General features: G+C 37.6%; 1 protein-coding gene across 1 annotated transcript in view; it reads right to left on the bottom strand.

The window, feature by feature from the left end:
- The window catches only part of LOC124262615 (cortactin-binding protein 2-like), an 80,788-nt gene that overhangs the window by 43,575 nt on the left and 21,497 nt on the right, over positions 1–15,716 (bottom strand). Inside the window, 5 exon segments of the mRNA XM_046697122.1 lie at positions 8,114–8,679; positions 8,681–9,176; positions 9,179–9,283; positions 10,400–10,507; positions 13,891–14,130. Coding sequence (XP_046553078.1) covers positions 8,114–8,679; positions 8,681–9,176; positions 9,179–9,283; positions 10,400–10,507; positions 13,891–14,130 — 1,515 coding nt within the window.

The raw sequence follows: 15,716 nt of genomic DNA, 5'->3' as shown, positions 1-15,716 counted from the left end.
AAAGCGTTCTTCGAAAAATCCACTTGTTTTACTGTAATTCATCTTAAACATGACAGGCTTAACAGAACAAGTACTGCATGGGCTTCTTGTTGTGTCTAGGTCACACTGCTCCAACACAGTCAAACATAAATCTGACTTTCCTTCCAGAGCTGTATCACCATCTTTGCTTTTATGATCAATAGATGCCAAAATAAGCAGGCGTAGGTCGAGGAGGAAACTGAAATATTCAACAGGCAAATCATAACGTCTACTGGGCAATGTCTTTTTTGTAATTCTGACCTATCTAATATGATGATTTCTTTAACAAGGCCAGACCAATTTTAATTCTTGTTTTACGGATCCGCCAGTCGTATTTTTTCAAGAATAAGAAAAAAAATAAAAATTATTTCCGCTCCAAAAATAAAATGCTTACGCTTTCATTGGCAAATAATGTAAACTTACAAAAAAAATTTTGGATTGTTTTTTGTCCCATATACACTTCATAACTTGCGAAAAATAAAATAATTTTAGTTTGCAAAAGAAATATTACTTTGACTGGTGATTTTTATTTTTTATTTTTTTCCCTCCTTCCTTTAGGGTTTCTGAGGACAAAAATCCGTGAAACAAGAAATATAATTGGTCTTGCCCAAGGTTAGATTTTAGCATGAACCGGTGATTTTGTTGGAGACAATAGACGTCAGGACATCAGGACTTTTGAATTTTCTCCCCAGCAATTCTTATAAAATATTCCCCTAGATGTTCCTTTTGTACACTTTTGAACAAAAAAATATTTCTTTGTATCATAACTCTATTTCAAAACATTTTCTGGAAATTTTGGAAGGTCATTTTCCTGGAAAAGGGACAAATTTGAATCTTTCCAAACTTGCATCAAGATTAAGTCTCACTGATTTTCCAGGTAATGATTACATTTTCAACCAAGCACATAAAATATCAAAACAGAACCAAATACAAAAACAAAAGTATTACTTCTAATAAAAACAAATCTTTGTTAGTGACAATCTTTGCACACATGAAATCAATCATCTGAGAAATCTATGTTGGTGACTGTAAAGCATGCTTGTGCAACAAATTGACAAAAAGCACATGACAAACTAATTACTACCAATCAAAAACGATTGCACAAGTTCCAACATTCATCGGTATGGTTCATCCATTCAGTAAAGGTATCAGCTATTTAACTAAGTAAGTCCATTCAGTAATATTCCACCAATATCACGGCGGGGGACACCAGATCGTGTACTGGAAGGAACACAAAGCAAAACTTTCTACAATTTCTGAAATATTTTGCAAAATTAGTTTCCATGGTGATATGAAATGCCACAACTCAACCATGATCCTACAACTATTAGAATACGACATGACATGAGATATGAGTGAGTGAGTGATTTAGTTTTACGCCGCACTCAGCAATATTCCAGCTATATGCCTATGGTCTGTAAATAATTGAGTCTGGACTGGACAATCCAGTGATCAACAGCAGGAGCATCGATCTACGCAACTGGGAACCGATGACATTTGTCAACTAAGTCAGCAAGCCTGACCACCCGATCCCGTTAGTTACCTCTTTATAGGAAATATGAGATGTGAGATGTGAGATGATATATGATATGAGATGTGATAGATGATATGATATGAGATATGATATGATATACGATATGAGATGTGATAGATGATATGATATGAGATATGATAATGATATGACATGATATGATACGCAAGTGGGAACATTATGATGAAGATGCTAAGCCACAAAACACAACCCTGTGATGAAGCTAAGACTGATGGAAATTGACGATAATGAAAAGGTGTTTCACATAACTGAATGTTTAGTCTAATGGACCAAACTCCTTCCTTTACCTAGTTTACAATTATTCATAGTTAATGATGCAATTTGCATATCAGTTAAGATTCGACAGAAAAAGAGTTTCCTTAAATATATCATGACAGTCAATAAAAGTTGAAACTTGCAGATGGTTTAAAATTTTAGTGATATATAAATATATTTGATTTCAAAAGACACAAAGGTGAGGTAACATCTATTTCTCAAGCAAATTATTTCTTCAAACTTTTCACTTTGTGAACAGTACAAACCACTGTCTTGAGTGTAAAAATAAAAAATGAATCTAACAAGCTTCAGTGGCAAAGAAATTGGTTTCATGTTAGTTATATCTGCAGAGACTGCATGATCTCAACTAAGTGATATCTCCAGTGGAACCCAGGTTTGGATTATATCAGTAAATAAAATTTCACATATTTAAGTAAATACTTTCTTTTTTGAAGCTACATATTATTCAACTTCAATGTTGAATTTAGCATGATCTAATTTAACGAAATTACAGATCAAAATTCTTTCCAAAATTTATAAATGTCGAAACCAACTCTGACTGTAGACTGATTTCAGAAATAGAAAAAACTATTAGGTCAATGTCAATGTCAAAGGAAGGGAAGTAACTCTCATCATACATTTTCTTCAACCTAGTTTTCCTTTATGTCACTACACTGACAAAACTCTAAGACAGCAGTCTTTACCAAGCCTTTTATGTATTTTTATCTCATTACTAAGCAGTATTAGACTGAACAACCTGAAAACCCCCAAAACAAAATGTCTGAATGATAGACAAACTTAACTGTTCATGAAAACCCCACCTGGAATCTCATTTTCACATTTGTGTGTTCTCACTGAATACCTCTACATCAGTTTTCTATAACTGCGTATATCTGATCCCAACTGAGAAAGAAAACGTTTAAGTGGAGCACACAGAGAGTTTATTGTATGTGTTTTCACCAACACCCATACTTTGACTGAAGCATAATGTGCCATTTTTCTCTGAAGTGGTTAGCCATGGTCTGGTGAGTTGGACAACTGCTTAAGCTTCAATAACATACAAAGAGGTTTTCAGAAATGTCTTTCATAAAAGAGGTGGTTTTAATTTCTATAAATAAGCATGTTTATAAGCTCTTCCTGAGCATATAAATTCCTGAGTGAAAGTGATGTGCGATGAAATCTGTCCAGAAATAATTAAAGTATATAGAGCTACAGGTCTGCCCGATTTATCTCAGTATGACTCAGCGTGTTTAACATATCAAGATTGTATATTACAATATAATGATTACAGTTATCAGACTTTAAACTTAGCTATCCACTGCTTCACCTCACAGGCTCCAGACAAAACAATAACCTGTTCAACCTTATCCACCAAAATATTGCCTGTAACTATTTTGCCTACAGTTGGCATCATGCTGAAAAGACGATTACTTAGTAATTATTGCTATATTTCTACTCAAGAGAGCATGGGTCTACATAAAGGTATTCATGCTAAAACTTTCTAACTAAAAAATATGTTATTTCTATATGAATATGATGTACTCAAGGATTAATTCAACAAATTTTAAACATTTTGTACCAGGATATTATCATGATTATGAGCATAGTTTACAAACTGATTACAATACAAAAACATGTTACCATGGTTACCAGACTAAAACCAGAACTAACCAAAACACATTGAAATTTGTGAAAAATACTGTCAACGTGAACATAATTCCATGCCTTATCTAAAGATCTTACTCTACTTTTAGTATTTACCATGTTAAAATCAGAAACCATATGATTACAAGATAGAAACGTGGCATAAAATCAGTAATACCAAGAAAAAATTACACTGTCTCTATGCCATACATCATCCTAAGCCAATCAAAGCTTGGGCGAAGAGGAGTTCAAGCCATAACACACGACTGCGACAGACTGCTAAAAAGCTATCAATCAGACACGACCTACCTTCAAACCGGTATCTACACCAATCTATGTCAAACCTTTTCTAGAAACAAAACTTAAAAAGTTGGGATGCAAAAAAAAAAGCACCTACAAGACAAATATCAGAGGATGATATAGTTGTAGCAAAAAAATCAACTGCCATTCACTGCAAATTGAAAACCTTGAGAGACTAAGGATCTACAGAGCATGAAAAACATGACTTCTGGAATGGTGAGAGATTCGGCCATGCATGAATGCATTCTCGAGTACCTTGGGCCGTTCCGACTGCCATGATCCAGATGAGCCCCATGGCCGTTCAAATACTGCAGCCAAGCGCCTAATGGTAGAGCTTCTATTGTAATAACGTCTAGAATGTCTCAGGCCCTATAACCATGATAATATCCACAGTGAAATTAGTAGAATTATAGCGACACAAAAATATAGCTTCAAATTCTCATGCTCTCAATACTAACATTTCATGCACAATGATTCATATCAGACTGATAACAGGTTTGTAAGATTAATTTTCTTAGTCTTACACTACGTTATTTAGTCCATGCAAATTGTTCAATAATCATGATCATAAGAATGATAATTAGAATAATTTAGTTAGTCATTGTTAAATTTAATCATCATGGTCAGTTCATAACATCAGTAACTTTTTTGATACTTTTGTTTAGAATTTCTCATTCAATCCATGCTCAATCTCATCACATTCAGATCTTTTATTCCAAGATGCTACCTCATTGTGTGAAGATCTGAGGACAGCCCAAGAGGAGGTCAAGGTGAACGTTCTAATCAGCCAATCAGCATCAAGGCTTCTGAACTTTCAGTGTGAGCGAGAGAAGCATACAGACAAGCATATCAGATTTCTTTATATTGAAAACACACATAAATGTGAAGTACCAAATGCAAAAAAACCCAACATACTATTGTCCTGAACATAAATAGTATTGTTTTCAAGAGTATGGCGTCTACATATAAAAAGGGTGTAGTGTTACGAGACTACTCACTATGTCGCAGTATTCTTTGCCATGACCAAAATATTTAACCAAGCGGTTAAAAAATTACGCCAAATGGTTTTGAAAATGTAACTGGTTGGCTTAAGTATGCTCAGTGTTCACCAGACACAACCTTCTATGGAGTTGAAGCCAGACGTCCACACAGAGAAGTAGGGTGTCCAGGGATGAGAATGGGTATGAGTGAAAAAAGAGGAAAATGAGCACGAGCTCTTTCTCCTCGGATTTAGACAATTCACAAAAATGACCCTTGGCCTTATGAAATTCCCAGAATTCTGCGGATCCGTGGAAAAATTCTTATCCCTGTGTGTCCGAGTGAAAGATCTGATTTTTCTAAGACTGGTCCATGCACACCCTATCATCATCATCATCATCATCATCATCATCATCATCATCATCATCATCATCATCCACCTTCCAGGTTCTTTTCCAGTATCTATTCCCTAGCATTATTAGTTAATCAGTTATTTATGATGATGACACTGACCTATTATTTTTCTGCCCTGTGTCATAAAACCACCACTTATCATTAGTCAATAAAAATGTCTGACAACAAACACTGTCTACTGAATCATGCATGAACGGATTACATGCACACATGGCAACCTGTCTGTGGTTAAACTGCACCACAGAACAGTCACATGCTCCCAGTAGCATTGCAGCTCATGCCGGGCCAGAAAAAGGAAAACCTCTGGAGTGTATTTGTGTCAACTACAACCTAGCAAATCTGTTTCATCCCTTTATCTATTCATTTGTAAAGTAGACTAATTTTCTAAGTCATAAAAACTACTAATGTAATACGAAATGACTCACTTTTGCAAAAATAATCTAATTACTATCAAACGAAACATTTTTTATGTTATATAGACAGACTATTGTTTTAGAGTTGCTGTCATGTGATAGTAGCTCCTAATCTCTAAAGTGAAATGTGTCCGATGGATGAAGAGCTTGACCTGGAGCACGCATGTGTGGTGCACCATCACTGAACTATTTCCATGAGTCTGTGAAACCCTTTACACCCTATGTGGTTGTCAATCTACCAAATGTCTACATACTCTATACTTACCATAATAAGACTCACACAATATCTTTCAGATTTAAGGGAAGCAAATTGGAAAAGACCAGTGGGCAATAGTGGATCATTTTTTTAACCAGGAAGTAATAGCCATTGGGTAACTTTAATTTTACGCTGCTTTTAGCAATATTCCAGCAATATTACAACAGGGGACACCAGAAATGGACTTCACATGTGGGGGATCAAACCCGGATCTTCAGCGTGACAAGCAAACACTTCAAGTTTAACCACCAGAATGACCCTTTGTAGCCATTGAGATGGAACTACCATTCACAGAAACAACCTGGCTGTCTTGCAAACCTGCAGAATTGTCTCGGTAATCATGGTTATGTTGGGAATCTATTCCCATGGTGTAGATTCTTCAGAACATCCATTAACTCTGGACAAACATGTGGGATTCAATCCAGCAGGGTGATCTTATGGGAAATGGTTAAATTATGTCATGATTACAGTAGACCTGCCTACAATATACGCTAACTTTCAAGCAGGCTTAAGTATCTTTCTATGATCTTTCACACTATTTAATAACTTAAGAATTTAATCAAGATCCACAAAACATGGGACAGAAAATGTCAACATAGTTGAGGGGGGGGATGTGGAAATTAGGGTCAAGGTCACTGGACTGACTTGTTCTGTGGAAAGGTCATTTGACATGAGTAAGCTATGGATACACGATCATTCAAGTGTCTCATGAATCCATAAAGGTCAACTTTTAGCAAGGTCAACTACTGATAGGGAATTTCACTGTGAACATGGTCAAGGACATCGAAACACAAGGTCAATTTCTGGAGAGGTGAAGGCCAAAGGAAAGTGGGTCAGGTCAAGGTAGCTATAGAGTATGCAGAAGGAGAAAGCTTGACATACATTGTGTTATTGTGAAGTTGATGGTGACCTGAACATCTGATGGAGCGACAGCATGAAGATGACACTTCCATGATAACCTGATGTTGGTATACACTATCATTTTCATCAACAATGATCAAAGGATATGAAATCATGCAAGCTATACATCATGAACCCAACATAAATGACATATTTGCATGACACCTCCCAATGATCATTCCAAAATCCACAACAAAATGTTCATGATGATAGCCAGATTTCACCACTATGTTCCTCACAAAATATCTCGAACTGAAATCATGACAATAATAATAATGGACTGAAACTAGAAATGGATGAATGTCTGCAAAGGCTGTGACACTCAAGGAACATTCAAGCACAGGCATCCACAGTCAACTTGAAACATGGACAGTTTGAAAAGTGGGGATTGCTTCCAGTTCAGTATAGATTTGAAAGAAGAGAGAGATACAAAGATATCCTTAGTTTATTCATTACTTGTGTACAAATTGGTCAAAGTTACGTCTTACGCAAAGCCTGTGCCTTGCTATACAACAGAATCAGGTGACTTCTACACATGCAAAGCACTGCAACTAATGATTGTCAAAGTCATGATGTACTGCATTCTAATGTCTATCACTTATGTTGAACATATAAACAAAACTAACATAATAAACAAGTAATGGAATTCATAGAATTCTATTCATGTGTGAGCTGCATCTAACACAATTCATTATGACTAATGATATTATGCCATTACGCCAATAACAAATTTATAATAAATCATCATTATTAGCAATATAATATGTTTTTTAAAAGAGTAAATGCTGGTTTAAAAATATGTACTGAACACAATGAGATTCTGTTAATAGTCATAATATATTGCACAATCCGATACCGACGTCTAATTCTTATCATGTGGACAGAGACAAACACAAACTTGGCATTTATATCAGTTCTTAACGCTCATACAGCCTTGACCTTTCCCTCATGGTTATGAGTGAAACTGTTAGGTGAACTGCTTCCATATAGGCGGAAACAGAAGCAGAGAATTGTGGTGGAAAGATGCTTGAAAATAAATATTGGAAAAGAGAAGATGTGTGCAAAATGGCAGAAAACAAAGCTGAGGTAAGCAAAACAAACTTCAAGACCAGTCACCCAGAAATTTCAAACAAAAATGAAGGGAGAAAGGCAGAATTAAGCATAACTGAGTCAACATTAGCAACAGGGGCAGTGGGTAAGTTCCGTTAACAATTACTTAAACTGACTGGATATAGATGGTTGTTCCTTATTACAGAACAATGTCAAGGCAGCACATGGACAAATGCTCACAATGGTGGCTAAATTTGTATTGCATTACATGTCTACAGAATTGCTTCCTCAACCACCTGCCATGCCCTCCCTTCATTTTGCATTGACACAAACCTGGGTAGTTTTCCTCATGGGAGAGCTGTCCCTGGACGTCGTACGAGACCCAGGGGCCACGTTCTGTCCACCAACTACATTCACTGGAATTTGCACCGATTTCTGCGATGCTGTAATCCGACTAGAATGTTCCCCACTTCCCACTTCGGCCCCTGAAACACTAACACGGTCCTTGGACATAGATAATCCCACTTTGGGAGGGGGAGCAGGTTTTGGTCCTGGGGTGCCCGGGTTGAGAATTGGTTTATTTGGTGGGATGGGGGGTGGAGCACCTCTGCCAGCAGGCATTACCTTCCTGGGCGACCCTCCGCCTCCAACATGGAGTTGAATTTTGCCGCCAGACGGAGTCACTACTGTAGCACTAGAACCAGGAGGTATATTCACACGATGCACTGGGCTGCCATCAGCTGCCCTTTCTGCTGCAGATGCACCAACTGGCGCTAAACGCTGCTCGCCTCGAGAGTCTATTCTCTCCAAAGAGGTAGATGACACATTTGGGCTCCCATATGCCACAGGTTTCCGCGGACCAGAATCAGGCCTAGCTATAAAGTCTCTCTCAGGTGAACTGGTATTACCACGACTGTCTATACTTCCCGGTTTGGCAGTTTTGGGAACTGGTTTCAGACCCGGGAGTTGCAACGAACATGGGGCTGGCAGTGCCAGAGTTACTTCCCCTACTCGGTGGGGTCACGCTGGACTTGATCTCAATGCTCTGTACAGCGTCTCTGGCTGCGGAACGTTCCATCATCGAATGCATCTGTTTCTGAGAGTTATCAATCTGCAGGTTAAGAGAGTCTATTGTGGCCTGTAGTTCCTTACTGCGGCTCTCCTCTCTCCCAAGCTTGCTGCGAAGCTGTTCCCTCTCCACATCAAATTCGCTGAGCTGTTTCTCCATGGCAGCCTCCATCTTGAGACTCTTCTTGCTTTCCTGCACAAGTCCCTCGGCCATATTCATCACCTTGTCTTTCTCCTCCCCAAGAATCTGTTCAAACTGGCTCGTCTTGCTCCTTTCACTGAACACACGTTCCATCAGACGCTTACGTTCCTTTATCAACATCAGCGCGCCACCTGTTTGTGCTTGGCAGAGTTAGCTCTCTCCTCTTCAAGGCTTGCCAACGTCTTCTTCAGATCTTTCTCCATACGTTTGGTCTGTCCTTTCTCAAAATCAACCTGTGAACAGATTTCACTGCAATGAAGTCAATTGTACGACAGATTTTCCAAGAATACAGATAATTTTCCAAAAGGAAATTATATACAATCCATATTTTCTAGTCAGCTATGGGTATTTGTGTCAAATGAAAATGAAAATTGTCCAAGAACAAAGGTTCTTATTGTTTCATGTTGGTTTTCTTAAACTTATGAGAAGTAATAAAAGGCATAAGAAATACAAGGTTACCCGATATGCTGAATTTTTTATCTTATTGCATTCAGGAGTAAAATGTTTGTTGTACAATGCAGAACTCTGCAGTATTCCAGCTTGATGGCAGCCTGCACATAATCTATTCAGGGCCAGACAATCCATTTAATATATGACCCACCCATTGGAGTATGAAGATGGGAAATTAACTAAGTCACTCAGCCTGACCCATATCCTTTCGGCCATTTTTCAGAACCAGCATAAATTTCTGAAACCCATTCTATCCTCAAATCCCCATAGGACAGAAGTACTATTGCTTCTTGCAATACAGAAGGTAAACGGTCACCATGATCCATATACAGAAACTGTGTACCCCTTCAACACTATTTGCCAGACCTACCATTAAGAAAAAGTTATGAATTTGTCTAGTACATATATATACAAGAATAATCCTACATTCAAGTTTATCTTGCCTCACACATAAATGTTGTCTTCTAATTGGCTGAGCGCTCTTCTATTATTTTCGATGAACCCCGCTTACAAGCAAGTAACATTTTCTATGTACCTCGCTGGGAATGCCGAACTCATTTTGTACTTCGTAGTAGCAATGCTTTATCTCGAACAACATTGAATCATGTATGATGTATGGAAATTACCGATGTTTTGCCAATGCAAATCGATGGAAGGGAGATAACTCTAAATTTATTTCGCTTGTCGTCTGGTACTCCATACTAGGATACCCGTGCTTCAAACAGTTCAAAATTACCATTGAGGTGTTCGGTAAGATAAATACGTTGTTCACTGGTCCCTCGGGGCCCACGGGTTGATGTACCCTCAATGTTTCTTTAGGGAACATAAACAAAAATCATGGGTACATCAGCCCATGTCCCCCTCGAGACCAGTGAACATATAACTACCCTTCTGCCCACCTCCTGTTTCAAGCGTTCCCTCTCCTTCTCCAACATGTAGGTGACATCGTCTCCTTGAGCTGTGTCTTGAGCATGCTTACGTTTCTCGTCTTCTAGCTCAGCCACAACCTACCACAGAGAATTGCCAGAGGAGACATTAGAATACCATTGCCTACAACATGTTCTCCTTACACATATCTTCACCATGCTAACAAGTTGCAAGTCTAGTGTATAATGAACCATCTCTTATTCCTAAAGTCAAACAAGCTCCTTGCTACATTAGATCATGGCCAAGTGATGTTTAAATTAGCAAAATCTATGCCTCCAATTAGTGCTGGAACGATTGATGGAACAATCGGTCAATCAATTGATCTCGCTTGAGTCAGCAATTATCGATCGGCTCCGGAGACTGATCGATATTCATGAACAATGAAACATCAAATTAAACTTTAAAATATTTTTATGTTTGTTAAATCAAGACATAAACAACCGAGGCAGTTTCCTGAATCGTGAAACTGCAATGTGAACAAAATAACATCAATACCACCATGACATCTTTTCTCCATGACCTGTCATGCAGGAGTTAACCTCATGCCACTAAGGCACTTCTTCATGACAGATTAATTTGTAACAACAACATATTACAATAGAAGCGTAACATGCAGCAGGTAACCTTCAACAGATCTGGGTCCCATTTCAGAAATTGATCATATCCCTACGACTGTCGTAACTCTATCTTATGCCACAGGGTTATGATTGTCATGGTCTCATGATAGCTGAGTGAAACATTCACCAGAGTCCAATGTAGATCTGAGTGTTATATATACACAATAAGTATTATATTACTTCCACAAATAGTTCACATGATATGAGCAAACACTTTCAGTCTTCGTAATCTCACAATGACATCATATGAACATTGCTTTCTTGTCAAATCAAATCATGAAATCTGGGCAAATGAAAACAAGTTATGTAATTTAATGCACACTTACAACTGAGGCCAATAATCATTAAATTGCCAAATTTCTTAGGCTGAAAATGATTACAATTTTGGTGGACATAAATTTTCAGAAATCTGACACCAATCTGCATATCACAGATTTAATTGCATTTGGCTGATCTTGTACAGGGGTGGAAATAACCCATTGCCTGACGTCCGAGTCCAGTGATTTTCTGTCGGGCAAGCAAATTTGTATACTGTACCAGTGTCCAGTTGACTTTCCAATGTTAATTATGTTGTTTATTTAAAAAATCAACAAGAAAACGGACGGTATAGTGGAAAAATTATCAGGGCAAGTGATTTTACATGTGCCACTGTTCCGGGGTACACTAGCAGTTTTAAAGTTATTTCCACCCCTGTTGTAGTTTCTGCGTCTTAACTTGTCCAACCATACAGGCACTAGTTACTATTGATCTGTTGACAGTGATCAAATTCAAACTGATAAACTTTGTAATTGTTTAATGCCACACTCAGCAATATTCCAGCTATATGACATCAGTCTGGAAGTAATCAAGTCTGAACCAGACAATCCAGTGATCAACAGCATGAGCATCAATTTATGCTGTTGGGATAGATGACACGTCAGACACGATCCCGATACTTGCCTCTTACAAGAAGCATGGGTTTGCTGAAGACAAATTCTAATCCGCATCTTCAAGGGTATTTAAACTGATGAATAACTTTGGAGTTAAGAGACCCACTACCAGTGAACATGGTGATCCAGGCTACCTAAATATAGTGTCAGTGAGTGACTGTCATTAAGAGCGAGTGAGTATGGTCTTATGCTGCTTAGGCCAGACCAATTATATTTCTTGTTTTACAAATTGTGTCCTCAGAAAACCTAAAGGCAGGAATGAAAAAAAAAAAAGTCAAGGTAATATTCCTTCTAAATACTAAAAGTATTTTACTTTTGGAAATTTATGAAGAGTATATAGGGGGAAAAAAAAAACAATCTAAAAAAATTTCTTTGGCCAATACATTAGGATTGTATTTTTTGAGCAGGGAAAATTAATTTTCATTTTTGTCTTAATCTTGAAAAAATATGACCGGTGGATCCATAAAACAAGAAATAAAATTGGTCTGGCCAAATAGCACGATTCTAGCAATATCAAGGTAGGCAACACCAGAAATGATCTTCACACGTTGTACCCATGTGGGGAATCGACCCCGGGTCTTCTGTGTGATGAGTAAATGCTCTAAATACTAGTCTACCCAACCACTCACTGCAATTGTGTAGTAGCACTGCAATAGTGAAATTAGCATGATGACAATGTAGGTGTGACATACTTCATCCTTCTCAATTTATAATGGGCAACTACTGAGTGCATGAACAGTATTCCTGTTATATCTAGGGGTGACTATTGTGGGGGAAATAACTATTGCTATAGCGGTAGAATACTATTGGTAGTTTTTTTCTCCTTAAGTTGTCTCATTTGAAGTCATTTCCCAAATGAACCCACAGTTTATATGAAATAGAAACAAGTTGAAGTAGTTTCAGTCTCTTTTAACAACTGACAAGAAAACCTGAAACCCAGATCTGATATCAAGTAAACAGTTAAAACAAACATTGTTATTCACAATTTCAAACTCCGAGTTGCATACCATGTTTGCCGCCATGTTTGTTTAAGAGGTAACAAGGGCAGATAATTCTAAATCAAAGTGATTGAATCTGGTACTTCCTGTGTTTTGTGCTGCACATCTATCAACAGAAGTCAATTACTTAACTATCGATAGTCACACATACTTTTGATGCATCAATAGTTTTTCGTTTCTACCATCGATTAATTGCTATCGGAGATTCAACAATTGCAATCCATCGATAATTTGATGCATCGCTACAGCCTTAGTTATATCACATCATGCCAGAGGGAGGCAAGAATCCAAAAAGAACCATCTGGGCAAATTGGTAGTTCATGACCATAGGTGCCTGGCATTCACAAGGGCTGCAACTCCGTACAGCCAATTGCTGTGCATCAGGTGCCAAGGGAACCCATGCTCTGTAGTGAGTGAGTTTAGTTGTACGCTGCACTCAGCAATATCCCAGCTATATGGCGGCGCTCTGTAAATAATCGAGTCTGGACCAGACAATCCAGTGATCAACAGCATGAGCATCATTCTGCGCAATTGGGAACCGATGACATGTGTCAACCAAGTCAGCGAGCTTGACCACCCAATCCCGTTAGTCGCCTCTTACGACTGGTAACTGGGTTACTGAAGATCAATAGTCTAACCCGGATCTTCACGGGTCCCATGCTCTGTAGGACACTAGACCAATTGTGGAATAGAACTTTTCATTATTTAACAATTGCCTTCTCGTAACACTACACTGTACTCAGTGACATTACATTCACTGCTTTCTTTCCAACATTTTTCTTTCCAAAATGAGTCACACTAATCAATTTTTATCAATCAAGCTTAATGAGTGATTCATCTAAAATGATCTTTTTCATTTTCTTTTAAACATGTCCCGAAAGAAAATCCTGAATTACACATAGCCTAGACAATACATTACCTTGTGGTAGCGTTTCTCGGCTGATGCCAGTTGCTCCCTCATCTTCAGCTGAGCTTTGCGTTGTGTAGCAATGAGGTTTTCTAGTTGAGCTAGCTGATTGTCATACATTGATTTGATTGCTGGTTCATCAAAACTGTTATCCTTCATGTTCTCTGAGTCCCGCTGCAGAGCAATGAAGGGATCGCCTAGTCCAAAACGACCATACTTTGCTTGAAACAGAAGGTTTTTAGCCTTCTCAGCCTGAAAGAAGAAGGGATAATTACTTCATGATGCTCATCTTGCTCCTCCTGAAACTGTTAGCAATCTAAAACTGCTGACTTGTGGAGTGATTCTGCTTTGAGAAAACATCAAATGGCAACTTTAAACAAATTCAAATTTAACTTCAGAATTCAAAGAACAGCTTCGAAACAGGGCTCAAGATTTGGAGAGATCTGTGAGATCCCGTTCACGAGATCAACAGTCTTGTGAAGCTTTTTTCATTACAGGATTTGATTTTTTTCCTTTTCGTAATCTAACATTGTTGAAATGAATCTTCATACAAACCGTGTTTAACTTTTAATTCCTGTAATTCTGTATTGATTTTCAGTTCATTTTTAGTAATTTTTCCACTCCAACAATTTCGCCATGTTCATTGATTTCTGTAATTATGGACTTGTGTAAACATTGAAACAAAACAAAGTTTTAACTCTAAGCCTCAAAAACCGTAATTTGAGAAAAATATTCTTATAATGACATGCAATTTTCATCATTATTTTGCTAAAATTCTCATGATATAAACAAAATATGGTAGAGCTGTGTATTGTGGCCTAAGTGGCGAGAATATATATATATATATCCGGATACCGTTTAATAAGGCCAGACGATTTATCATGAAAGTATTAGCAAGGAACCTGCGAGACATTTATCATCACGATAAATGGTGGCGATACGATAAGTATCCCGATACTTTACAATTTCTAAAAACAGAACAGATATTGTAGATAAAATGACTAAAACTTGTATCGGGAAAGATCACCTCTTGAGGCGATACATCAATGTATCATAGACCCTTGTGATATAAATATCCTGATATGTGGTCTAAATGTCTTTTGTATTGATGCACTCGTATTGCGTTATTGACGATGTTAACGACACTATCGATTTTAGCAATATTTCAGCAATATCACGTCGAAGGACACCAGAATTGGGCTTCACACATTGTACCAATGTGGGGAATTGAAACCCGGGTCTTTTGCGTGACGAGCAAACGCTTTAACCATTAATAGCCAAAGATGAGCTCCCTTCATATGGCAATTTCAGAGATGTTTACAAAGCCCAAACTGCAATTTTAGAGAATATAAAATCATGACAATACATTTTAAGAAGAAATGACTTAGAAGACGCCATAAATAGATTTGGCACTTTATCACGATGACAATGTGTTTAAAAAATCAGATTCAAAGCTCTGAAACAAATTCAGAGGTCAAGATTTCCAGTGATCATGCTCGAGACAAATGTCAACAGTACAGACCAGGTGAGCTAAATGCAAAGCCTAGTACTAGGATGATTTCTGTAATTATAAACATAAATACCACACAAGGTTTCTTTGGGATAATCATAATAATACAGGTCAGAACATTTTAACATGATTCAGATCAGGAACAGACATGGACGGTAGTCTGTTAGTCATAGACTAATGAAAATCTGGAAGGGCTAGTTGTTTCATTAAAACAAATAAGGCCAGACCAATTTTATTTCTTGTTTTACGGATTCTCCGGTGGCATTTTTTCAAGAATAAGAAAAAAAAAAAATTAATTTTCCCCGCTCAAAAAATAAAATCCAAGTGT

The sequence above is a fragment of the Haliotis rubra genome, unplaced genomic scaffold (assembly GCF_003918875.1).
Source record: "Haliotis rubra isolate DU_JTF1 unplaced genomic scaffold, ASM391887v1 Scf847, whole genome shotgun sequence".
NCBI classification, from domain to species: Eukaryota; Metazoa; Mollusca; class Gastropoda; order Lepetellida; family Haliotidae; genus Haliotis; species Haliotis rubra.
Note: the sequence above shows the minus strand (reverse complement) of the source record. Positions and strands in the feature narration are given on the sequence as shown.